Below are 25,388 nucleotides of genomic sequence, written 5' to 3' on the forward strand. Positions count from 1 at the left end.
TCAGCCAAATAAAAACAACTCTTGTATTGAAACATGCCTGAATAGTAGATTATGTGTTTTAATGCAAAAAGAATGTATGCTGCATATTTCTAAGGGAAACCATACAGGAAGCCGTAATGTACAGGAGAGGACTGTCAAAAAGACATGTACCTCGTGCTTAATTCCGACTATAGGAGTAACAAATCCATGTTTCACCAATCAAGCAGCAAATTAAATTCTATCACAAGAAAAATCATATAAAAGAACACCCCACAATTCAACCAATTTTGCAGCAACCACGAATCCAAGAAAAGAATGCAACATCTAGGCGTATTAGTGTGATCAGAATCCACTTGCTGTTCACAAACATGAGAATAAACTCTCATTGGATATGGAAGTTTGAGAACTTGTTTACACCTGCGTGCTTGTAAGACATCTCCATGGCCTCACGCGGGGGTCCTTGTCTAGAAGCATTAGCAAACCCACGCTGCTGGCTGACAGCCCGCACATGTACCTGCAAATAAATTACAAATGTGATAAAGAAAGAGCTTAGACACCACTTATCATTCCACACCCCAGGACATCGAATTTTTAACCATTTCATATAGCACATGCTTCCCTTTTACTAAAAAGAATTGTTTTCTCCCTTCTTAGATTCCCCTTTTCTCTTTATCCTTTACATGTTATTCTAAGATTCTATAGAATATTGCCATTTCAAACTAACAAGTGCTTCCTCGGGCATTGAAGCCTCCTCTGTGTTATGCAAGTAAATTTGGCAAGAGAACGATGCAAAACCTCTGAAGACACAGCGGGTATGGGTCTGATTTCAAGCTAATGGATCTATTGTTCAGTGCTACGTATTTTGGTAAACGGTCTTGGAGTTTCTGAAGGTCCTTTTTTTCCTTTGAATTTGGATTTTTCCACTGAATTAATTTTAAGGGCAACTATCTAACATATACCTTGCACAGAGAGGAGGTTTGCAGCTAAATTTTCATAGAATTGAATAGAATACATAAATTATTTCAAAAAATATAGGAACACTGTCATCAATTAAACAAAATAGTGCTTACTTGCTTCGGCGAGCTTTTTTCTTCCAGAAAACAAATGAAGCAACCCACTGAACACGAACAAGAAACAAGGAAATAAAACAAAACAAAATATAAGTGCTAAAGCTAAAAGGGGCATGCTGCAGAATGACTACGTTACTGGAAAATAAAAAACAACTCGGTAGCTTCAACATCAACTGCTGTGTTCATTTATCATGCTTCCAACTATAAAACAGAGAACCCATCATGATGAATTTCAGATACAAATCAAATACAAAAAGGTCTTCAAGTTATGAATGGAATGAGAGGCTTGTTCAGAAAAGTCACAGCAAATACCATGGTAATTCAGCTTTTAGGATGTAAAACCCAGCAGTGTACAGACAGCAGCACTGCATAAGTCTAAGGGTTGAATAAACAGAAACGAACAAGAAGGAAAGATGAAACAAGAGCCACATTGTCTCGATTGCAAAAGATATATATAAAACATTAAAATACATCATTTCTGTTTATAGTAGAAGTGCTTCTTACAATTAGTTTTAACTTCATAACTTAGTTCAATTGGCTATCTTTAAAAAATTAAATTATTTTTCCACATTGCATAAAGTTGTAAGCTCCTAATCTCCAGCCTCTGAAAGATATCAATCAAAAGACGGAAAATGCAACATATGAACCGCATAATGATTTACAATAATGACAGCACCAGTGGTATTTTGTGGTTTGAAAAACGATTAAACTAAACAAAAATATAGTTCTGAAAAAAATATCACCAAAATAATGATGCATGGATAAACCAAAGAGACCAGAGACAAGCACGATGCAAAATACTAGTAGACAAGTATATATTCACATTGGTCAATACCAAAGGTATCCAGAATTACCTTAAAAACTGACAAGAATGAAAAGCTTCCAAGAAGAGATGGCTTCTTCACAGTCACTTGTCTTTCTGGTGATATGTCCTTACACAAATGTTGAGCTATTTCTTTCAGTAATACCATTTGAGCTTTATCTGTACGCATCGAAATAAGTGCCTGCCTCATTGATTCTCTGTCTGCCTCAAGTGCCTGAAGCCTCATGTAGAGCTTCTTAATGTCTGGATCCGCATAATCAGTCTGATTAAGTGACACCGGAGTGGGATCAATAAAACCATTATTTGGTACTCCATTATGGACAGAGTCAATGGTATAAACTCTGTCACTCATGTCATCTGCAATGTCAGATGCATTATCCAACTTTCTCAAATTCAAGTAGTCCTCAGTCTGTGAGACATACTCCGTCTTTTTGAAACTGCTAATGGGCCTTGGAGGTTCCGTGGAAAAATCTGGACCAGTTTCTTTGACCACCCCCGTGAATGGACTTGAATCATTGGAAAACCTCCTGGGGTGTCTTGACCGCCTAGGAGAGTTACCAACTACCCCCTTTTCTAGACTGTTCTTCGAACCTGAAATATTCCCATCCAGCTGACTGTTGCTTGGACTTCTTTCCATCTGGTAGATCCTATTTTCTAAATTCTTCAAATGGTCTCTAGCAAGAGGGGTCTCACCAAATGCATATTTCTCAACATCTTCAACATCATTATCATCCTCCAGGGCACCTTGGGTCTCGTTTGGATTGCATTTCAAAGGTGGGTAGTCATACATGGGAAGCTCAAATTGGGCATCATACTCCACCATGCTTGGGTTATGGCTAAACCCACCCTCATAACCCTCCGCCTCGGCCTCTGTGAGCCCATAACTCATCATCCTATGCTTATAAGCCTGTATCTCACAATTAAGCGACTGAAGGGCTTGCTCTCTCTTATACAACAAATCTTCCAATGCCAAAAGCTCCTGTTGGTCATGTGCCATCTTCTCCTCTGCAAAGCGCTTGAATTGCCTGGCCTCCATTTGAATCTCCGCCTTCTCCCTCTGCAACCTCAATATCATTGACATGGCCTCATTGGCGGCTGACGATGCAGCACTTCTTTCCTCCTCCAATTCAGTATACAAATCCTGCATTGATTGCTGTTGGCTACTAACCATCTCACGCAGTGCAGCACATTCATTCTCAATTTGGACTCGAGCATTTGAGAAGAAATTGAAACCCGGTACAGAGAACCGGTTAACCTCCTCAAACTCATCATACTTCCGTTTTACAGACCGAAGCCAAGTCTCCGAAGAACTACTGATCAATGAACAGCTACACCCGCAATTACAGCATTTGACCAAATCTCTCGAAGATGGAAATGCTTCCGAATCCATAAACCAATTCGCATTCAAACTTAAAGAAATCCCAAATCCAACAATTTGATCGGACTATAAGAAGATAAAAAAAAAAATCTAATCTTTGAGCTCTCAAATCCTCCCCCTTGAATATTAATCCTCCAACAACAATTCCTCCCTCTCCTTCATTCCAACCACCATCAACTGATCCTCTCGAACAACAAAATCGCACGCAATACTCCTAAACAAAACAATATGAAACCCTAAGAAAACGAAGAATTCCAAAGGCTCTGCTTGCTTTGACCGATATATTGAAGAGAGAGAGACAGCTTTCCCGGGAAAAGTATTGCTGTATTTCAAGGTGTAAAAGATTAAAAATAACGTTTTTTTTTCTTCTTCACAAAAGTAATCGACGAGGCACGTTATTTCTTCTGAACTGCAGGGGAAATCACGAAAATCGAGCTTTCCATAGAAAAACACTTGGACGAAATTGTTTTCACAAACGACTTCACAATTGAAACAAACAGAGCCCAACAAAAAGGTACAGAGAAAGTATTACCGTGAAAGAGCTTGGAAACCAAGGAGCAGAGGAGGAGGTCCTTTCGTCCTCGTCGTCGAGAGCTGAAAATGGAGGTGAATTTCTTTTCCCGGGAAAAGGAGAAGGCGACCTACCACCTAAAACAACAAAACAAAGGCCTTGAAAGAATTTCCCTCGCTTCCCCGGAAAATGAGAAAGAAAAAAACGAGGGAAAACGGTGTTTGGAGGGAAAGAAAATCAAAGAGGAAGAAGAGGGAGGGAGAGAGAGAGAGAGAGAGATTTGCCCTAGCTAGATTCTATTTTTCATAGTCGTTGGTTTTGTATCTGCTCGCCTTCATTAAGGTTTCTTGATTTTCGTGATGTTGCTGATGTGAGAGAGAGTCAGAGAGAGAGACAGAGAGACCCAAAAATTCGAAACAGAAAATAGAGAGAGAGAGAGAGATGGACGGCGGCAGATGAGTAAGATTGGATTTGAGGGGTTTGGGCGGTTGTGATGTGCGATTTAGTGAACCGGTGGCTGATTATTTGTCGGAGGCCACAACTAATCACAGCGTGAATTAACTTTTTTTTCCCTCCCCTATTTTTTCTTGCTTTGGTGTTTTCACTTTTGTTGTAAAGAAATACGGGGGTGACCGCCACCGGTGATGATGAGGAGGTGAGGAACCCAGTCAAATCAAATGGCTATGTTCCACGTAATCTGTTGTTACGGATGAGCTTTTTTTTTTTTTTTTTTTTTTTTTGGGGTTCTATTGTTGCTATCCTTTTCGACCTTAGGTGCTGTAAAGTGCTGTAATTTTTTTTAATAATTAAGACCTAATTTTAAGTGTTTTATAAAAAAAAATTATATCTTAACTATTGAAAAAATTACAGTATTTATGTTGTAGTTTTTTTTTTTTTTTTTGGGTGTGTGGTAGAGCAATATGATTCGAAACCTTTGAATTCACTTTTATGGTGGTGGTTGCAATGAATAATGCTATAACTCTCTCATGTGTTCCTCTAAAAATAATATGACTTTTAAAATTACAATTGAATTTGTGATTAATCACTATTAAATTTCAATCAAACGGTGATTTTAAAAACTACCTTATTTTTTGAGAGGCACAAGAGTGACACATAAAATACTTTTATAATTATTCGATTAGAAATATGGGATTTTGACGGATTTGACTAGAATTATAAGATATGTTATCTTCTTTATAAATTTGTAGCCAAATTTGAAAATTAGCCGATCTAAATTGGTCAAAGGGCATATATGGGCTTTAGTTTGTACATTTATTTGGGTTATAAGTGTGTCAAGAAAGAGGTTGTTGTGACAAATAATTTGAATATTCAAGCATGTTGCCTATACAGAGGACTTGGTAAATTTAGCTAAGAATAATATCTTTTTTTGTCCCTTTTAATTCACATCCTATTGGGTTGGGTGCCGTAATTTTTTCAATGATTTCTTTTGAAGTGGTAAATTGATTAAGAAAAATGTTCGAAATATTATAGTTTCTATTACAACTCATTTATAAACTCACGTGTGATAGTTTGGGAATAAGTGATATGTGGAATGCCACATGACAATCCATATTTTAAAGGCGGATATAGTAAGATTTATAAACATGATAAGTGTTAAGTGAACTATTATGTGTCAGTTCACATTTTGATAGCCGACGTGGTAAATGTCATCTAAGAGATTTACAATACAAGTTATAGTACCCTTAACAACACTCATCAATTAAATAAGAAATTATTGTTATAAATTTACAGCTGTATGATTGTCATATAATCGCTTGTAGTGACAGTGTCACACACTAGACTATGATTCATATATAATATGACATACTAAATTAAGGCACTAAATATATATGACAGTATGATGAATTGAAATGTTAATATTAAAAGACATGTTCTTTGCTATGAGCCTATGAGTGCACTTTGATCATAGAATGCTCAATTAGACATGTTTACAAACCGGCTAAACCACCCTCAAAAAGTCAGTTTACTTTAAATACGATAGAGACTCTAGTAGGCATGCAAATTAATACTTGAACAACTTTTCAGTAGTTGGTAGGAATAAGAATTGATTAGCGTCTTCTAAATTATTTGTTTGAATTTAAAAAAATTTGGACAGTGATAATGAGATATCACTTAGGGGTGGGCGTCGGTTCGGTAGGCGGTTAAGTCGGTTAATTCGGTCGGTTAACCGACTTTTGTCGGAATGTAGTCGGTGAATTTATTTTGGTTAAGTCGATTAAGCGGTTAATAAGCGGTCGGTTAAGCGGTTAATAGGCGGTCGGTTAAGTCGGTAAGGCGGTTAATAGGCGGTCGGTTAAGTCGGTTAACATTCAGTTAAAATAGGTAATGAAACGACGTCGTTTTGATTTTTTTAAAGGAAAAAAAAATGGTCATACGTTTCGTTCTTACTAAAATGACGTTGTTTCGTTTTATGTCGGTTCGGTTAATCGGTCGGAATAGCATTCGGTTCGGTTACCGCTTAAAAGGCGGTTCGGTTCGGTTCGGCTCGGTTCGGCTGCCGATCCGGCTTTCGGAATAAAATTTTATACCAACTACCGAACCGAAATTAGTCGGTTAAAGTCAGTAGGCGGTCGATGACGGTTCAGTAAGTGGTCTGTAGGCGGTAGGCGGATAATTTGCCCACCCCTAATATCATTTATAAAATTTACTTGACCAAATAAAAATTAGGCTGTCCAACTAATTATCCTGACCTCGAATAACGATTGAACCTTTTTTATTATCTTCCTTGCATTGTCCTCTTGATTACTTTAATGGCATGTTTAGATGAATCTCATGTGATACAGTAGGATGGACATTTCCAGCAATTTACTGTCAAATTTAGGTAACAATTGTGAGAACGTAATTGAAATTGAGACTGTTCATAGAATGTGTAACCAGACACCGTGTGTCGTCTTGGAGGAATGACTCGTAAGTGGTCACTAAATTTAAACATTTATAAAATAAAAATTCTAAATGTCACCCACGTTTCTTTTATATCTCCTTAAAATTGACGTGACTTTATAAAATAGATGACATGCATGTACACAAAAGAGATTAAAACATCTGAATTTTGATGGGCTTTAATTCCCATATGTTAATCATGGGTTTTGGACATTTGGATCATTTTCGGTTCATTATGAACCGGAGATCGAAGAGTCGATTAGTTTAAGTGGATGGATAAAATTGTCTAAAAAAATATGAAATGACAATTTTGTCTTTATTTTTATACTAACCGACTTATGTCCAGTTCATTTGAACCGGAGAGGATCCTTGTCCCGTTTCGGTTAAATATATATGGTAGTTTATAACTTTGTTGATTAAGAACTCAAAATCATTATTGTGCTACTGAAATAAGGCAGTTGCTTCTTAATAATCCGTTTTAACAAATCAAAATCCACAATCAATGAAAGTCCAATTTTATATATATATATATATATATATAATTTTTTTTTCTAATTATATACAATTATATATATATTTTCTTCTAATTATATATATATATATATATATATATATATATATATATATATATATATATATATATATATATATATATATATAATTATTTGATGAATCGTACTTATTACCAATTTCTTCATTTTTCAGTAAAAGGACACAAAACTCTCCGTATCTCAATTTGCACGTGACTTGTTGCTTTTTGGTCCTGGTTTGCAAATTACTCTCCCTTCCCATTTCAATTAGTTCTAGAATCGCCATCCTACTCGATTAACAAATAAATAAATAAATCACTATAGCCGATCTCTAGTTTTAAAATTTGGAAATTGTCTAAACATATTATTACGATGAGAAATGATTCATTTTATTTTCTGGTCATTCTCTCATTCTTCAATTTTTCACAATCATCGTCGAATTTGTGAAATTCGTGTACTACATATGGACTTTACAAATTCAATGATAATTTTAAAAAATAAGATGATGAGAGAAGAACCAAATGAAGATGTATATAACACATCTTCTAATGATATGTCATATGTGCATCATACGTGGCAATGAAGCCATACCCGAGAGAGAGAGAGAGAGAGAGAGAGCACGCAAAGAAGGGCAGAGAGTGAGAGCGCGAGACAAAGAGAAGAGTACCAATTAATATGCAAAAATCTTGTAGCATAAGATAGTTAAATGCAGAGGGTATTAATTTTAAGGGAGCTAGTTAAAATTTGGCTAAAAATTTTAACTAGTTCATTATAAATGCTCTAAATAAATTAAAATTAAAATGATATGGAGATCTATAGGAATAGGTTTAATCTAAACTTTGGATACTCTCATGCACAGCATATATATATATATATAGCATAGCTTAGAGAAGTTACTGGCTTTTATCTTCTAGTTGATGATCGATGCAGACAACTCAAATTTAATTAGCTTCAAAACTACCAATCAATTGCATGCATTACTTTCCAATCTATCAAACTTTTACTTTTGGAAGGAAAGAAAACTTGAGATGACCCTTCCAGCTAGCTTTCTGAAAGAAAAGTAGTTCACATAGAATAATGAATTAATGATTATGCATTTGGTTGCAAGATGTGAACCATGGTCCCATTTTCCTTTATGACTTTATCCGAATCATATTCAAAGCCAATAAGAATAAAGCTTATCAAAAGATTAGCTTGACTTGTTCTTGTTACATACCCATGGAAATATTAGTTTGGCCGGCAATTTTTTATTTTTATTATTATTATTTTAACGACGTAAAACTCTTTTAAGGCAGGGTTACTTCAATTCATAACTCATCCATATCGAGTAAATTCGAAATACACGATTCTACTTGTAAAAACCGTGATTTGGTTCAGTTAGGATTCGATTGGTACTAACCAAACGAGTCGGCCATTTGAACCGATTCTCGTGGACAGTTTAAGTGTGGACCCCACTATTAAGACCAAAGCAAATTAATTATAAGCGAAAGGTGAGGTCCCATTTGAACTTTAATTATTATTATTATTTTTTTTTTTTTAAGACTACATATATATATATATATATATATATATATATATATATATATATATATATGTGTGTGTGCAAATGCTTGTAGCCTCATGGAAGAATGGAAAGAAGCAACGTGAAAGCAATTAACCTAAAATAATGCTCAAAGCTACAACAGTTAGTAGCCTCCACTGCTCGGCCATGAAAATGAAACTCGATCTATCTGTTTTCAATGTTAGAAAAAGTGATCAGCAACTCACAGGATCACGAGAAAAAAAAGATACTCTAAAAAGTTGCATGACCTTTTCTATTTCACGATTCAGACCGAGCACCAACTGGTATATTGGTCATGATTAACGAAACGAAAAAAAAAAACTGATTTTTTTGGTCTAAGATACGGTGATTTTTGTGCATTAATTACTTCTAATAAGATTGCTTCCTGCAGAAAACGACGCGGTTTCCTCAGCAGTGGACCTGCCTTTCTCAACAGCAATATAACGGAGAATTTCCTAAAAAAAAAAATATTCAACCTCACACAAAGATAAAACTTTATTTGCAAGTTAATGAACCGCACCTTTTAGATTACTTCTAACATGGGTGAACCTTCCAATTCTGTAAAATCCCAATTCACAACTAAAGTTTACTACCCTTAAAGCTGTCATTGTTTCTGGAACATCAGGTGCAATGATATGATCCTTGCTATCTCTTATTATAACACTGGTACCTATATTCCTCTAATTAGTTCTATCCATAGCTGCATCTTATTTAATCTTGACAAACCAATCCATAGGGGCTTTCCAACATAATTCTCTTTTATCCGCTACTATTTTTGAGAATTTATAAGAATTTGCATATTTAAAAGCCATCAATAAATTATAAGCATTACTGATTTCCACTGTATTATGCGGCCTATTTGGTTTCCTATGACCACTGCATTTCGTCGAAGCCATAGATTTTGTGCAACAGCCCCTACTAGCTCTAGATATCATTGTCCAGAGATCGTTGAAGCTCCTCAAGAATAAAAGCAAAATCTTCATTCACAATACAACGTTTTTGGAGAAATGAGTGTGAATTTTGAAAAGAGAAATGATTCATTTTATATTCTTGTACTCTTCCCATCTTTCCACTTTTGAAAGTCACAGTTGAATCTGTAGGGTTTATACTCACATAAATCTCACAAATTCAATGATAATTTTAAAAAATGTGAGGATAGAAAGACACGAGGAGAATGTATAGCACATCTCTTTTGAAAAATCACGGTTGTAACTGATACAAACAAGGATAAGTAAAAATACCAATTGAAAGAATAAGTTTAATTGAAAGTTTTTGATTCAGCAATTATTATCATAATAGACAATAATAACAAAAATAGAGTGGCATAGGTAATAAATCAACTCATCATCTATGATATCTAATCATCCCGTGATTCCGAATCAACGGATTAGATTCATTGTGCAACTCTTAAAATCTAATATTACTATTAATATTACTATAATATTAGTATAGTTAATATGTTTTTTATACAATTCGCCGGTTGCTAAAACAAAAAGTTACTGTAAGTACAAGTACATGTAATTTTGGTCCGCCTTACTGAAATGTCGTGAGTTTACGACCGCCCATCTCAACCGCTCAGCCAGTCATGGCAGTCACCTACTTGTTAACTATGAAGGAATGGAATTATGGAAAGCCATACCATGGCCTTGATATCGAGGAAAGCTCTCGATGCGGCGGTCCCGATAGCAACTCCTTCAAAAGAAGATAGGGGTAGAGATAGAGGTAGAGGTAGAGGTAGAGGAATGGTGGGTTCTTGTAATGGTTTGGTCTGTTTATATCGTGGGTGGTGAATTTATATGTTATGGAATCCTGCTACCAGAGAACGCAAGATTCTGCCCACACCTCTCATCGACGATCCCACATTCCGGGGTAAAAGAGAAAATTAATGAGGGTCTCCGTAGGATTTGGTTACCACCTCAATGATTACAAGGTGGTAAGGATTGTGTACTGTAGCGATTGTGCCGACGTTGAGGTCTACTCGACGAGTAGAGGTTGTTGGAGAGTGATCGAAGCCATTGTACCCTGTGAGAGCAAGCTGCGTACGTGTTCGGTAATCCTCAAAGGAGTGTCATATTGGCTGGGTTTTACTTTTGGGGGTTTTGCATCGTTTGTTTTATCTTTTGACATGGGCAAGGAGGTGTTTCCGCAGGTGCCTGCGCCTATTATCTACTATCCTTGTGATTTTATAGTCATTTGATTTGTAGTTTACAGGGCAAAAGTTTTGCATTTATATTTATTGTTTTATTCATAATTTGATAGATTCTACAAACTTTGGAATACCTCCTCTCTCCTTTTTTTTTTTCTTTTCTTTTTGTGAAGTTCATAAGGTCATTCTTTGAAATGCAACTTCTGTCTAAAAGAAAATAATGATTCATTTGGTTGAAAGTATTTGTGGAGAATAATTTCATTCAGTTTCAGTTTCAAGTAGCATGTATAATGTATGAAACGTACAAATTGTTTACAGCAGAACAAGAAATTAGACGTCAATCCCCCTACAATGTCTCCTTCCTTTCTCCCGTTTGCATTCATTTAAATAAAAAGTGGCCCAGCAAGGACAAAAAAGGGTACAAAAAAATGCTTAGTTTGGTACATCTACACTTCTGTATCTCAGAATCTCAACGCCCAGGTAGTCAACAGAACCAGGAACAGCAACATGAGGCTTTCCAACTTTCACACGAACAGCAGATATCTGCGGGTGGTTCGTGAAAGTGGTGGACGAAATGAGCTGAGCCACTGACTCTAGAAGATTCTGAGCAGGTCCTTCCACAACTTCTTTAACTATTCTGCTTTTCACCAATTCAACCCATTATATGTGATCTCATATCAAACAGAGCAATACATAACATATTTTTTTTTGATAAGTAGAGCAATACATAACATATTGATAGGTCGCAGAATGAAAAGATTCCTCATAAATTACAATTTTTATCCTACCCAACAAGCAATGCATGGAGCTGCTAACGAGCGAAAGCCATTGTGCGTTAGTAACGAACAAGCAACGGATTGAGCTGTCAACGCATGAAAGCCATTGCGCGTTAGCACATCCATTTTCTTGCTGATGGCGATGTGAGTTTTCGTGATGTGGCACATAGAAATTAAGGCTGCATTTGTTTTGACATAAAATCTTTGGGTATTAAAATACCCATATTATGCAGGTTTGTTTAGCTAGATATCTGCCAATCATATATGATCTTAGGCTTATTGCAGTTGCCATAAGCATTTCCATTTAGTGAGAACCACAGAAATGAGATGAACTTTTACCACTCAAAGCAGAAACTTATAATTAAAGGATGCATCTTATGTATGACTTGTCATGTTTCATTTTACTATAAACGAAGGTGTCAAATTAAAGCTTACCGATAAATATCAGTGTAACTAACGGTATCTGACAAACAATCAGAATTACCAGCCTGCCGAAGGTCCAACCAGGCATCAACGTCCACCAAGAACTTCTGACCCAGCTTATTTTCTTCTGGCTTCACCCCGTGATATCCATGGAACTTCAACCCTCTCAATATCAGTTTGTCTCCTCTCATTACTGCTACATCTTCCATCGTTGCTCCTAGCCAGAGTCATTATTTATTAGCCATACACTTCAAAGGGCAGCATGATAACCCCAAGTATCTATCTAAATATGTATGGTGACCATATAGACGCTTGAAGAAAAATGCATATTTCCTCTTACCAATAAAACAATGAATTCATGCGAACTAATATTCGGATGAAATTCGGTTAAACTCCCTATGGTTTGTGCCAATTCTAATTACATCCATTCATTTTAGACTTTTCTAACCACATCTGTTATAATGCTTAGTTTTTCTAATCTATATATATATATATATATATTGACAAAGTAAGTTGAACTTACTTGTCAATAAGGGATGTAATCGAGCCGAGCCGAGTTTGACATTTTTTGGACTGGCTCGTTTAAGAAGCCCTCTAATCGAGCCAAGCTTTAGAATCCTTGTCCGAGCTCGGCTCGTTAGATAAATGCCTTGGCTTGAGCTCGCTAAGTAAACCATATCGAGCCGAGCCGGGACTCGATAGGCTCGGATTGGCTCGAGCTCGAGATGTAATTAAAATTTGAAAAGAGCCTGACTCGAGCCCGAGCCCAAATAAAAAGCTATTCGAGCCTTATTTGAGCAACTCGGCCATTTATGGCTCGTTTAGTTTGTTTTTGATATGGTCTGTAAATGTGAATAAATAAATTATTAAATACAAACTTTATTCTAAAAATACCAAATAACATATTTCAGGCATCAGGCATTCACAATATATTACAAGCAACTTTGAAAAAATAAATCTTGAATTACAAGGAAAAAAAAAACCAAAATACACAATATGCTAAATCACTTAGATCTTAAAGTATTCTTTTTTTAATATATAACAATGCATGCAAATGCCCAACACAATAAAATACCAAAGGTACCTTCACCCATTTTGCTGTGGATCTTTTTTAGAAGGTTATATTCCTACAAATATTACTCTTGGACCTATTCACAGATCAAAGCAACCTGTAATTTAACAAAACATCAACTTTAAGCTTCAATATTCATCAGTCCCATACAACATTCATCACAAACATCATATCCGATCAACAGGGTTGAAACTAATCACAAAAGCAACCCATAATTAAGATTCATTTATCCCTGCTTCAACAGCAGCACAGAAACTTAAAACTTTAACAAACAACAAAACAAAGCCAATTCAGCTACAAACCATATGCTCCCAATTCAAAGTCTCAGCTCAAGAGTAAAACCTGAAAAATCAAAATCAAAGTCACAAAGTTTCTTACCCATTCAATCCAAGGCTACAATATCAAACTCAAGCAAAAGTGCAAAACCCAACAGCACTACAGAAACAAAAAACAGAGTAAAATAACACAAGCAGAGTAAAATAACCATGAATGAATTTATCCCACATGTATATTTAAAAAACAAAAAAAAAACAAAAAACAAAAAACAGAAACAAAAAACAAAAAAACCCTAGTATTACAACCTTAACTCTGCTCTATACTAGTCCATCACTCAAAGTCAAGCAGCCCAAAGTCCCAACACTATCAGCAGTCCAGAATTTGGACAAGGCAAAAATCATCATACAGCTGCAAAGCAACATGCTTTATAGTTAAAAGATGATTTCAACTAAATTTTATTACGCAGATCAGCAAAGGCTAGTTGCAATTATCAGCCACCAGCTATTTAAACCTTCAATCGTCCATCTACAAATTACACAATCCACAATTTCCTACGATAGAAAAATAAAACCAAAGAAAGAATTATCAAGTTTTGGAGATTGACATTCTGCAACATTAATTAGGAAAACAATGGGCAGTCCATTACACTAAGACTGAACAAGTGGATGGACTCCCACAATCTAGCAAACACCACTTTTCCAGAACTCCTTTAAGACACCATGTATCTTATCTGCATACCCATATGGGTGAGACAAAATAAGTTCATTACAGTGTAATTCTACAAATCCATATGGAGTAGCTTAGACCCATTTGATTTCTAAATTTCTAATACAACTTGATGGACTAATTCAGTAAAGTTCATCAGCAACAAACAAAAATAAAAAAATTACATTCCCCTTTGCGTGCGCCCGTGTCTGAACAAATTGTTAGTTCACTAAGCGAGACCATTGATATCAACATGCAACTGAACTTGTCATATAGGGAACCAAAAAGAGAGATGCTCAGTTCCCCCAAAACAAAAGATTTAAAGAACAGATTTAAAAATGAACGAACAGATCTAAAGAAGAACTGAAGGGGTGTATACCTAATAACGTGTAAGGCCGAAGAAGAAGACGTGTGTGCTGGTGGAGTCGTGGGTGTGCTGGTGGATCGGACGGTGGTGACGCGTCAGATGGTGTGAAGAAGAAGAAGGCAGGCGACGACGGCGTGAAGATTAAAGAAGAAGAAGGCAGGGGCAGGGCGTGAGTGAAGATACAAGAAGAAGGCTTAAGGGAAGGCATGCGTCGCAGAACTAAGCCCGAAAGAAATCTAGAAATGTAGAGAAAAGGCGGAAAGGACCGAAAGGTCCCGTGTAGGCTGGTGTAGCATCAGGGTGTAAAAGGGTAGGGGGGTAAATTATTATTATTATTTTTTAATATATTAATACGGGAAGGGTTAGAAAAACACTCAAAATTGCAAATTAAAATCCCCTACAATTTTAAAGAAATTTCTTTGAAATCAAATCGTTTTTCATATTGAAATAACATAAAAAATGCCACATATTAAAGATACGACAAGTTACCAATGAAAAAAAAAAATCATTCAAAAATGCTTTTTTCTTCACTTTTGAAAAAACGTTTCTTTATTACTAAATCGAAAGACAGTTTTTTTGCTTAAAGCTTTTATATAACACAAAGTCATAAGGTGTAAGAAAAAAACTTTTTGGAATGATTTTTTTTTTTCATTGTTAACATGTCATATTTTTAATGTATAAATATGAAAATATAGTAATTAATACATAATGTAAATATAAGTTAGTATATAATTAAGTATTGACTAACTAGTTAAAATGTTACTTTATTATCTAACTAACATAATAATATATGATATACATATATACCATAAACCCTAAATTTTAATTCCTTAACTATGCTTAGTTAGTAAGTTACTTAATAGTTAGTTAGTTACTTAATAAGACTCTAATTCCTTGACTATACTTTATGAATCATATAATATGATATGAAATTATCTAGTTAATTAGCTACTTAATAGCTAGTTAGTTACTTAATAATACTCTAATTTCTTAACTATACTTTATGAATCATATACGCTTAATTAATAATTTAATACATTTATAACTATAATTGATAATTTAATATGCACAAATTAACATAGTAATATATTACCTATTAACTAACTTTCTAACTACTTATATAGTTATAACATATAACTTATGTTGATTAACTTAATTAGTAACTTAGTAATATTAAGTTAGTATATATTAACTAACTATTTAATATGTTAGTTTATTAACTAACTAGAGCTAGTTAGTTAATAAACTAACATATATACACACAAACACATACATTCATATATATAATACATATACAAGTATTAAGTAACATTTTTTCTTTTCTTTTCTTTTTTTATCAAAATAACTTATAGTTAATTACGAACATATTAACTAACTCGTTACTTAGTAGTATGTTAATACTTAATGCTAATATATAATACACACATATATATAGATATATTAACACAAAATATTGAGTATTCTAATAATATCTACTAAGTCACTTATTTACTTAGTATATATTAATTAACTAAATAATATGTTAGTTTATTAACTAACTAGTTAGTATGTTATGCTAAAGTTACCTATATAACATATTACTCAATTACTAATATACACACTTAAATGTATATAATTCATCTTGATTAACATATTCTAATATATATATATATATATATATATACACACAAAGATGTATGAATGAGTTAACAAGTTGAGTCAAATTTCATCACAATTCATAAGTATTTAGTGATAATACTTAAATGAGATCATATCACATAATTCATATGATTTTAAATCTCAGATCATGTGATTTAATGATTTCATAAATACATAATAATAATACTTAAATCAAATTGTTATATTCATACGATAATAATATAATAATTAAATGGAATAATATAAATACAAATATTGAATAACCTATATAAATATAATATATATTACTTATATCTATATAAACTATATATATATATATATATATATATATATATATATAAAAAATTGAGCTAACGAGTAGAGTGAACGGGTTTGGTCGAACTTTAAACAAGTTAGGCTCGCAAGCTCCTATCGAGTTTTGTCGAGCGAGTTGGGTATGTATCACTTACTAATCAAGCAGGTTTCTATAGTGACGAGCAGGTTTGTACAGTGCCGAGCTCAAGTTCGGGTTGAGTTTAATCGGACAGGTATCGAGTGAGTTGTCAGACGAACTGGTTTATTTACATCCCTATGAAGTAACTGTCCCCAAGGGGAAGGAGAAGGGAAATGAGAGATTCAAACTAGCGCGTACTCCAGCGCACTGCCATTACGGCCACTACCAACCTTGAATTTTATTGGTAGAGAATTTTGTGCTGAAGTCATTTTTGCAGTTCAGGCAACAGCATCAAGGCAACAATGGTGGTGTGGGAGGGTCCACACAAGCCCCTCAACCTTGCTAAGTGCCAATGACTGATTGTACAACTCTAGAAAGGCCTTCTTAGTTTGTTTTTGGCTGCAAGAAGCTAAACCAATAATAGTAGCTTTCTAAAAAGAGTTTACATGTGGTAGCCTTCTGGGGCAGTGATTCTAGTCAAAAGTTTATAAGGGAGATTGGAAACTTTATTTTCCTCCTAGATTCAAAAACTATTTCCAAGTCACCGAATGCATGAATTCATTTCAAGTTTCAACCATCTAGCCATAGTATCTACTTTTTCTCCAACCAGTAAACCTCTTGAAGAAGTATATAAACTTAAAGGAGAAAAAAATAAAATAAAAAAAGGTTAACCTCAAGGGATGGTTGAAGAATCTCACAAGGCGCATATAGTTGATAAGTGTTAGTATTTTATATTGGCAACATTCTGGTTGACAAAAACACTTTATGTAATGGTTGCTTTTTAACAGGATGGTCAGTTCTCAAATTCAGAATCTTCATGTATTCAGAAAATGTACAAATCAAAGCATGTGACTGATCACAAGCATCTTGAAGATATTCATGAAGAGTCCTTGCAAATTTCAAGGCAAATTAACTGGTTCCTGTGCAATCGTCCGGACGGGCCTTTGAAGGTATCTGGACGCCCCTCAGTGTCCAGAAGTTTTACGTTGAAGACGTCCGAACGACAGAGCAACATTGTCCGGACGCTAGGTCAATTAGTATTCAACAAAGAGTTGGATTTCAAAAGTCGACACTGTTAGGGAGTCTCTGCAAGCTGTCCAGACGATGTGGCAATACGTCTGGACGCTATCCAGCATTTCAGAATATTCCAGTATTCAATTCGAATGCTACAAAGAGTTATAGCGAAGACCGTCCGGACGCTCGGTCAAGCCGTCCGGATTCGGACCTGATAAGGATAGAATTACGCTGTTTCTGAAAGGATATCGCAGAAAATTGTCAGGATGTGGCTAACTTCCGTTTGGACACTCGACAACCAAAGTCTATTTTTCAGCAAATTTGGGGTTTCTTTAAGTCTATAAATAGGGGGCTCTAGGCTTGTATTTTGTACAGAATTTGACAATGAATTCCATAGTGCTTTGAGAGGGTGTTTAGGGAGAATCGAAGATCCGCTAGCTCTCAAGCAGTTACCGGTGTGTGCTCAATAGTTCGTGTGAAGTCTATCTTAGGGGTCGGCCCTAAGGTAAATGAATCCATCAAAAACCCCTTTCAAATGGAAGATCTGGTTGGGAAGTGTTCACGTAGGCTTCGTGTAAAAGTTAAAGGTATGACTACTGCATAAGGGTATGTGAGTACGAGTGTCTTGTAACTAGCTTTGTTTTTGGATAGTGGAGTTCCTGGGTTTGGTTGCCCCGGAGTAGTTTTTTCTCTTCATAGAGTTTCTACTTCGTAACAAATATCTTGTCTTATTTAAATTCCGCATTTAAGGTATTTTGTTGCACACAAACACACACACTTGGGTTGTTTAGAAGTCATATCTTATTTTCAATTGGTATCAAAACAAGTACACTTGTGTTTGGATTTATTTCCTAAGTGTGATCCATAACTTCTTCAAACATAAATCTTTATGAGTTCTCTGAAGATGATTTTTATGATTTCTCTAAAGATACCCTTTTGATAGGTAAACTCTTTAAGAAATCCAATAAAGAACTCAAGAAGATTAAGTAAGAAAAAAAGTATTTGATTTTACAATTATCAGAATCACATGTTTTGATTGACTCTTTGAAATCTGAGAATACCATGCTTTTTAATACTGTTGATGCACTAGAGAATAAATTAAAAGAATCAGATGATCTCTTGGAAAAATTCTATAGTAATAATTTGAAAAGCATACTTTGTATTCATACAGATATTTCTAACAAGCCTGATTTAATTGTTAATGATTTAAGTGCTTTTACTTCACATGCTTATAATTCTGAATTAGATTCTATTGATATTAAGCCTGTGATAGAAGATACAGTTTGTTTAGATAATTCTTGCTTAACTAATCATGTGATGCCTAATTCCAAGGAATCATGAATGCAAGGTAAGTTTATTCCTAAGTGTCATAATTGTGGGAAGATTGGTCATGTTAGGCCAAATTGTTATTTGTTGAAATCCCACAGGCCTTGGATTAAGCAGGATGCTCTGAGGAAAAGTGAAGTTGAAGATTCTTCCTCATCAAAATATGTCCCTCCGCATAGGAGATATATAAAAGGTAATGACAATATTGTTTGTAAGAATACTAACCATATTTCTACAAGGAAAGTCAAACAGCATTCCAACGAAAGAAGCCTGCCCACCTGTCATCATTATGGCATCACCGGTCACATCCGACCCAAATGTTCACATCTTCAGGCTTAGAAGTCGAAGGTTCAGAAAGAGCTGCCAACAAGAGCTACATCAGTCACTCTACCTCCGACTGTATTCTAGGCTCGACGGCATTAGCAGCGGCAGCTGAAGTTGGTTCCTGCCAATTAGAGTGGCAAATCAAAGAAGAACAAATCAAGGCGCTACAAGAGAAAGCCGCAAAAGCCCATTAGCAAGCATGACTATGAAGGGTTGATGAGCCTAATGCAATGTATGCTAAGAAGAATGGACAACATGAACAATACCTGCAAACCACCGCCACGGGTCAAGCAGGTATGAGTCAGGAATGATGAGACCATTCACCCCTTGAGGGGGAGTGGACTCACCTAGTAGAGGTGAAGTCTTACCATGCCTAGGATTTTGGTTCCTAAATCCTAGTGCATATCAGGTATGTTTTACATTACATAATTTATAATGTCATATCCTATTCATGCCTTACATTCTATTTGATGAACCATTTATTCTATCCCCATATTTTCTCTTGTTGTCTTGAGAAACTTCTGCAGATTTTTTTTTGGGATAACAGTTAAAGCACGTTGGGCGGCTGCTTTTCTGCCTTGGTATTTCTAAGCCTCTCTCCCTGAGGACAGGTTTGATTTTACCTTACATGCTGGGACTAGATGTTATTTCCTTTTCCATAAGCATGTCTTTGTTGTTTTTCTTTTTTATTGTTTTCAACCAAAAAAAAAAAAAAAATTGGGGGAGAAGATGCAATTATTTTTTTATTTTTTATAGCTTTTCAGATATTGTATGTGTTTTTGCCTGATATCTCAGTTCATTGTGCATTAATTGAATATGCTTATATATGATTTAGAGTTTATGTCTGATATCTGCTAAGTTTTCATGTGCATCTTAATGCTAAATAGTTGCTTTTCTCATGCGATGAAAAATTGTGCACTATCCAAAGCTCCCCTAAGGTAATTTTTTTTTTTTTTTTTTTTTTCTCTCTGACTTTTAGCTTCTGAAAATTCTAATGAGAGAGATTTTTTTTGCTAAGATGGTCAAATTGACCAACTCTCTTGTTGAACCTAAAATCCATAAATTCCGACATTCTTTCTAGGTTGCAGTACCAAGTGATAAAAAACATTCAAAACTGAATAAATATAGATAAATAAAAAGATCCACTGCTTTTGTGCTATAAATCTATTCTTGAACTTGTCCCTAGAAACAGTTAGTGACCAAATCATTGCGGAAATAGACGGTTACTAAAGGACAAAAGGAAAAAAAAAGTGCTGCAACTTAGGGGGAGTGTATCAGATGAGGGTGGCTACGCCCTAGTAAAATAAGATTTGACTTTTGACTAATCTAAATATTGATTTTTTCTCTTCTTTGAAAAATCCGGGTGATTTAAGTCATATCAGTGAACTTCATACCTTATTGAGAAAGCTTTCACACACACACACACACACGCATTGCATGAGTTAAGTTTACTATTGAAAAATTTCTATTTGCAGGAAAATTTTTGTGCTTATTGACTTTTAACTTTCAATTATATCTTGGTATATTTTTGAAATGCTATTTGACTGTTTTATCAATTATTTATACATGCGTGTTCTGAAGCTAACATTATGAAGAAAAAAAGTTTCTGCATATTTCCCTATGTTTTTCAGCTTCTAGTGTGAAGCATCCCGACGGACATGTTCTTGTGTCCGAACGCGCTCGGCTCTGTCGATCTCTTATCTGACAGCATGCCGTCCGGACGAGTATGTACCACGTCTGGATGCGAGGTTTTTGCTTTCTCTGCCAAACACACACACACACACTACTTTTTGCCTATTCTATCATGTTGTGTTGTGTGTGTTTTCTCTGGGATTGATTTCGAGATTTTGGCATTCTCTGCACATCTTTTCTCATTCCTAGGTATTTCCTTTGACTTTCCTTATTCTCTTAAGCTTTGGTTCTTTTTAGAATATTGGAATCTTTAATTGATTATGATTTAAGAGATTGTGCATGAATATCTTTTTCTGTCTTTATGCTGGATGTATATTACTAATATGTGTCTTTTGGATTGCTATATCTACTTTTGTATTTATTTATGCATCCAATTGATAGCCATCATAATACCACATTCTTTTTGAAACTAACAGGACCTAATATTTTCTTGTGGTGTTATTTTTGGATAGAAATCTGTTTAAATATTTTCAAGAATATGTTGTCCAGCGGCTTCCAGCATAGTGTCAGACATAAGGCTCTTTGGAAAACAGACCAATGTTGAAATCATGTATTCCAGAGATCTCAAATTTTAGATGAGCTCATTCCCCCTGCTCATACAGAGTTTTCCGTAACATTTTCCTCTAGATCTGCACTAGCTAGAGATTCAATGGTGAATCTTCTTTATCATCTTGTAGACCACTTGTATAGAGGATTTCTTTCTGCAGATGATCAGTTTCAGGCTAGAAGACTCAAGCGACTGAAATTTTTCAGTCTATGGTTTCCCAGCTTCAGGAGCAAGAAGCCGAAGTGGCTCAAATTCAGGAAATGTGATATCTTGAGGTTTTGGTTTTCTCTTATGTTGATTTGAGCTTTTGATGAGACACTTTACTATTATTCTTGTTGTTTTGAATTTTAGTAATTGTGGTTTTCTCTTATACTATGTTTACCCTTTGTCATTTTGAGACAAAAATGGGGAGTATTTTTTGTTTTGGACCAGAAATGTATTTCCAAACCGGTCAAGTGTTTTTTTGTCCCAAAATGGCCAAATGGGGAGTTTGTTAGTATTCTATATTGGCAACATTCTGGTTGACAAAAACACTTTATGTAATGGTTGTTTTTTAACAGGATGGTCGGTTCTCAAATTCAGAATCTTCATGTATTCAGACAATGTACAAATCAAAGCATGTGACTGATCACAAGCATCTTGAAGATATTCATGAAGAGTCCTTGCAAATTCCAAGGCAAATCAACCGGTTCCTGTGCAACCATCTGGACGGGCCTTTGAAGGCATTTGGACGCCCCTCAGTATCCAGCAATTTTACGTTGAAGACGTTCGGACGACAGAGCAATACCGTCCGGACGCTAGGTCAATCAGTATTCAACAAGGAGTTAGATTTCAGAAGTCGACACTGTTAGGGAGTCTCTGCAAGCAGTCCGGACGATGTGGCAATACGTCTGAACGCTATCCAGCATTTCTGAATATTCCAGTATTCAGTTCAAATGCTACAAGGAGTTATAGCGAAGACCGTCCGGACGCTCGGTCAAGCCGTCCGAACACGGACCTGATAAGGATAGAATTACGCTGTTTCTGAAAGGATATTGCAGAAGCTCGACAGCCAGAGTCCGTTTTTCAGCAAATTTAGGGTTTCTTTAAGCCTATAAATAGGGGTCTCTAGGCTTGTATTTTGTACAGAATTCAACAGTGAATTCCATAATGCTTTGAGAGGATTTTAGGGAGAATCGAAGATCCGCTAGCTCTTAAGCCGTTACCGGTGTGTGCTCCACCGTTCGTGTAAAGTCTATTTTAGGGGTCGGCCCTAAGGTAAAGGAATCCATCAAAAACCCCTTCAGGTGGAAGATCTGGTTGGGAAGCGTTCACGATAGGCTTTGTGTCAGAGTTAAAGATATGACTACTGCATAAGGGTATGTGAATATAAGTGTCTTGTAACTAGCTTTGTTTTTGGATATTGGAGTTCTTGGGTTTGGCTGTCCCGGAGTGATTTTTTTCTCTTCATAGCGTTTTCACTTCGTAACAAATATCTTGTCTTATTTAAATTCCGCATTTAAGGTATTTTGTTGTACACAAACACACACACTTAGATTGTTTAGAAGTCACATCTTATTTTCAATAAGTGACATAAATGTTAACATCAACCACAAAGCCAAGCACACATATATAAACCAAAAAGAAAAAAAAGTGCCAAAAGAAGTATTAGAACTGGTAAAAGACAAGATAAAATCAGTCACAGTATTGTCCTAAGAAGTAAATTTATCAAGTAATAGTTGAACCAAGCAAACGGAAGCTTCGGAATTGAGTATCAAAGACGAGAATGCCTTGATTTGGTGGATTTACAGAAATTTTTCTCAGGTAAAGAGAGAGCCCTATATTTAGGATCCAAGGAGAAAGAGAGACCAAGAGCACCTTTATCTATCAGCTTAGCTATGAAACTCGAAGGACATGAAGACAGTGTAAAATTCCATGGGCCTTGCTCACTCTCAAAAGATGTCTTGAAAAAGGATGAGACACCATGACTTATAAAGTTCTCAGGTCATGCATCTCTTGGCGATGTGAGACACTTTAACACTCCGCCTCACGTGTGGTAACTTTGGTCAAACACGTGTTCAACATCAAGAGGGAAATGCCCATCATTGTCCAAGGAACTTGCTCTGATACTATGTAAAAGTCCATGGGCCTTACTCATTCTCAAAAGACGTCTTGAGAGATGAGAGGACAACATAACTTATAAAGTTTCCAGGTCATATATCTCTTGGCAATATGTAACACTTTAACAGACAAAGGAGAAGAGCAAGTTAGTTGAAATGTTCTTTCTGGTTTACATTAAATGGCCATTCGAGGTCTTGAATCTCACCCCAATGTTGTGACATGGTTTGAGCCCATTTTCACAAAATTCCCGTGGATGAATCTAATGGGAAGGAATGGAGCAATTAAGTATTGAGAGGGTGCTGTAAGAAAATTGAAAAACTTGTGTTAGAATCGACCCAAACCATGGGAAGTTACCCTAAATTAAAAGTCCTAACTAGAAACCAATGCATATTACAACAAACATTCACATTGGTAAGGAGCACATATTACTCTGAGAATACACCAAACCACAATCTCCAAGCACCCGAAGATTAACTTTTCAAGCCAGAAATACAAATTGCTCGAACAATCGTGATCTCAATGTTTGAAAAATCCACATTATGAATCAAGGCCTTTGTCACAACCGAATCCAGTTTGCCAACAACAAGCACTTCAAACCAAAATGAACTACAAAATTCAAACTAAAACATCTCTCAAACAACGCTTTCCATGAAATAATTGAACTTTTGATTTCAAACCAAGCTTTTCTCACACCCACATAAAGTAAAGAATTCTAAACCCCTAACACGAGTGAAAAACTTAACCCATAAATAACTCACTGAAGCTAATATGTTCTCAAGCACTAAACCCATCAATAATTCACAAGAGCACACTCAAAATTACAATCAGAACAAGCAAAATTTGAACTTTGTAACTGAGATATGCATCAAATTTGACAGTGGAAATTCAATCAACTCAAAAGGAAAGAACCCAAGCAACTATGTGAGTAAGATTTCACTTTACCACCATTGTCTATTTCCATGACCGTAAGTTTTCATCGGAAAAATGCTATACCAACACCGGAAAATATACAACACCTAGAAAGTGAGAACTACAGACCAGACACTCCAATATAGTCCCGGTTGTGTGCTCTGAGATCGAAGGGCTGGAATCAAAGGAGGATCCGGCTGACATCTTGGTAAAAGAATCACAGGACATCTGCTGTTAAGAAAATGAACGAACCAAATTCAAGAGAAGCAAACGACGTCGTCGATGTAAGGCAAAACATTGGGTTGCCGTTCGTTTTTAAGAGAAAAAGTTTGGTTTGAAAAAATTACACTTTACCCCTTTGAAGTTGACAACAATTTGCAATTCATTCATCAATGTTTCAATTTCGTCAATTGCAACCCATAAAGTTCAAGAAATTTGCAATGCACCCCCTTCCGTCCAATTATGTCGTCTGATGGAACGGAAATGCACCCACGTGCACGGCACGTGACTGCTAGACAAGGAACCGGACGAAAATACCCTAAAAAAAAGGAGCTGTTTATTTCTAAAACTTAAACCCGTTTATTTCGTGTATATTGGTTCAAATATTGGGAGAGCATCAGAGAAGAGAGAAGAGAAAAGAAGAATATATGGTTTTAGGAAAAGCTAGGGTTTTGTTGGCAGCAAGCTAAAGGAGACGATGGACGCCTCAACGTAGGACTCGACCCTCGACTCGAGACCCGACTCCACTGGTCAGTTGATTGGGCAATCGAAGGAGAGGATGGATGCAAGCTCGGAGTCCACAAAGAGTGTTGCTATGTTTTCACGGCAACGAGTATGCTACTGTGAGCGGCCGATGAATGTGAAAACAACGCACACGACAAAAAAAT

The 25,388-nt window shown here is 35.7% G+C and overlaps 2 protein-coding genes across 9 annotated transcripts; both read right to left on the reverse strand.

The window, feature by feature from the left end:
* On the reverse strand, positions 1-4,347 carry LOC133872237 (myosin-binding protein 7). Of its 4 annotated transcripts, none has more exons than XM_062309690.1 (4): positions 3,783-4,346; positions 1,904-3,464; positions 1,050-1,096; positions 1-493 (listed from the first exon to the last, which is right to left on the reverse strand). In XM_062309690.1, exons 2-4 carry the CDS (start codon positions 3,260-3,262, stop codon positions 391-393), a joined length of 1,509 nt encoding a protein of 502 aa, XP_062165674.1. In that variant the 5' UTR covers positions 3,263-3,464; positions 3,783-4,346; the 3' UTR covers positions 1-390. The 4 variants fall into 4 exon arrangements, with proteins under 4 accessions (XP_062165674.1, XP_062165672.1, XP_062165673.1 ...); XM_062309688.1 differs by having other exon boundaries at positions 1,904-3,572; XM_062309689.1 differs by having other exon boundaries at positions 1,904-3,659.
* Positions 4,348-11,127: 6,780 nt separating this feature from the next.
* LOC133872238 (dihydroneopterin aldolase 2) lies at positions 11,128-14,766 on the reverse strand. Of its 5 annotated transcripts, none has more exons than XM_062309694.1 (5): positions 14,531-14,668; positions 13,473-13,512; positions 13,183-13,267; positions 12,111-12,315; positions 11,128-11,536 (listed from the first exon to the last, which is right to left on the reverse strand). In XM_062309694.1, the coding sequence occupies exons 3-5, from the start codon at positions 13,190-13,192 to the stop codon at positions 11,332-11,334; spliced, it is 420 nt and encodes a 139-aa protein (XP_062165678.1). In that variant the 5' UTR covers positions 13,193-13,267; positions 13,473-13,512; positions 14,531-14,668; the 3' UTR covers positions 11,128-11,331. The 5 variants fall into 5 exon arrangements, with proteins under 5 accessions (XP_062165678.1, XP_062165677.1, XP_062165680.1 ...); XM_062309693.1 differs by lacking the exon at positions 13,473-13,512 and adding an exon at positions 12,622-12,940 and having other exon boundaries at positions 14,531-14,663; XM_062309696.1 differs by lacking the exon at positions 13,183-13,267.
* Between the last annotated feature and the right edge of the window lie 10,622 nt (positions 14,767-25,388).

Source organism: Alnus glutinosa, chromosome 7 (genome assembly GCF_958979055.1).
Source record: "Alnus glutinosa chromosome 7, dhAlnGlut1.1, whole genome shotgun sequence".
NCBI classification, from domain to species: Eukaryota; Viridiplantae; Streptophyta; class Magnoliopsida; order Fagales; family Betulaceae; genus Alnus; species Alnus glutinosa.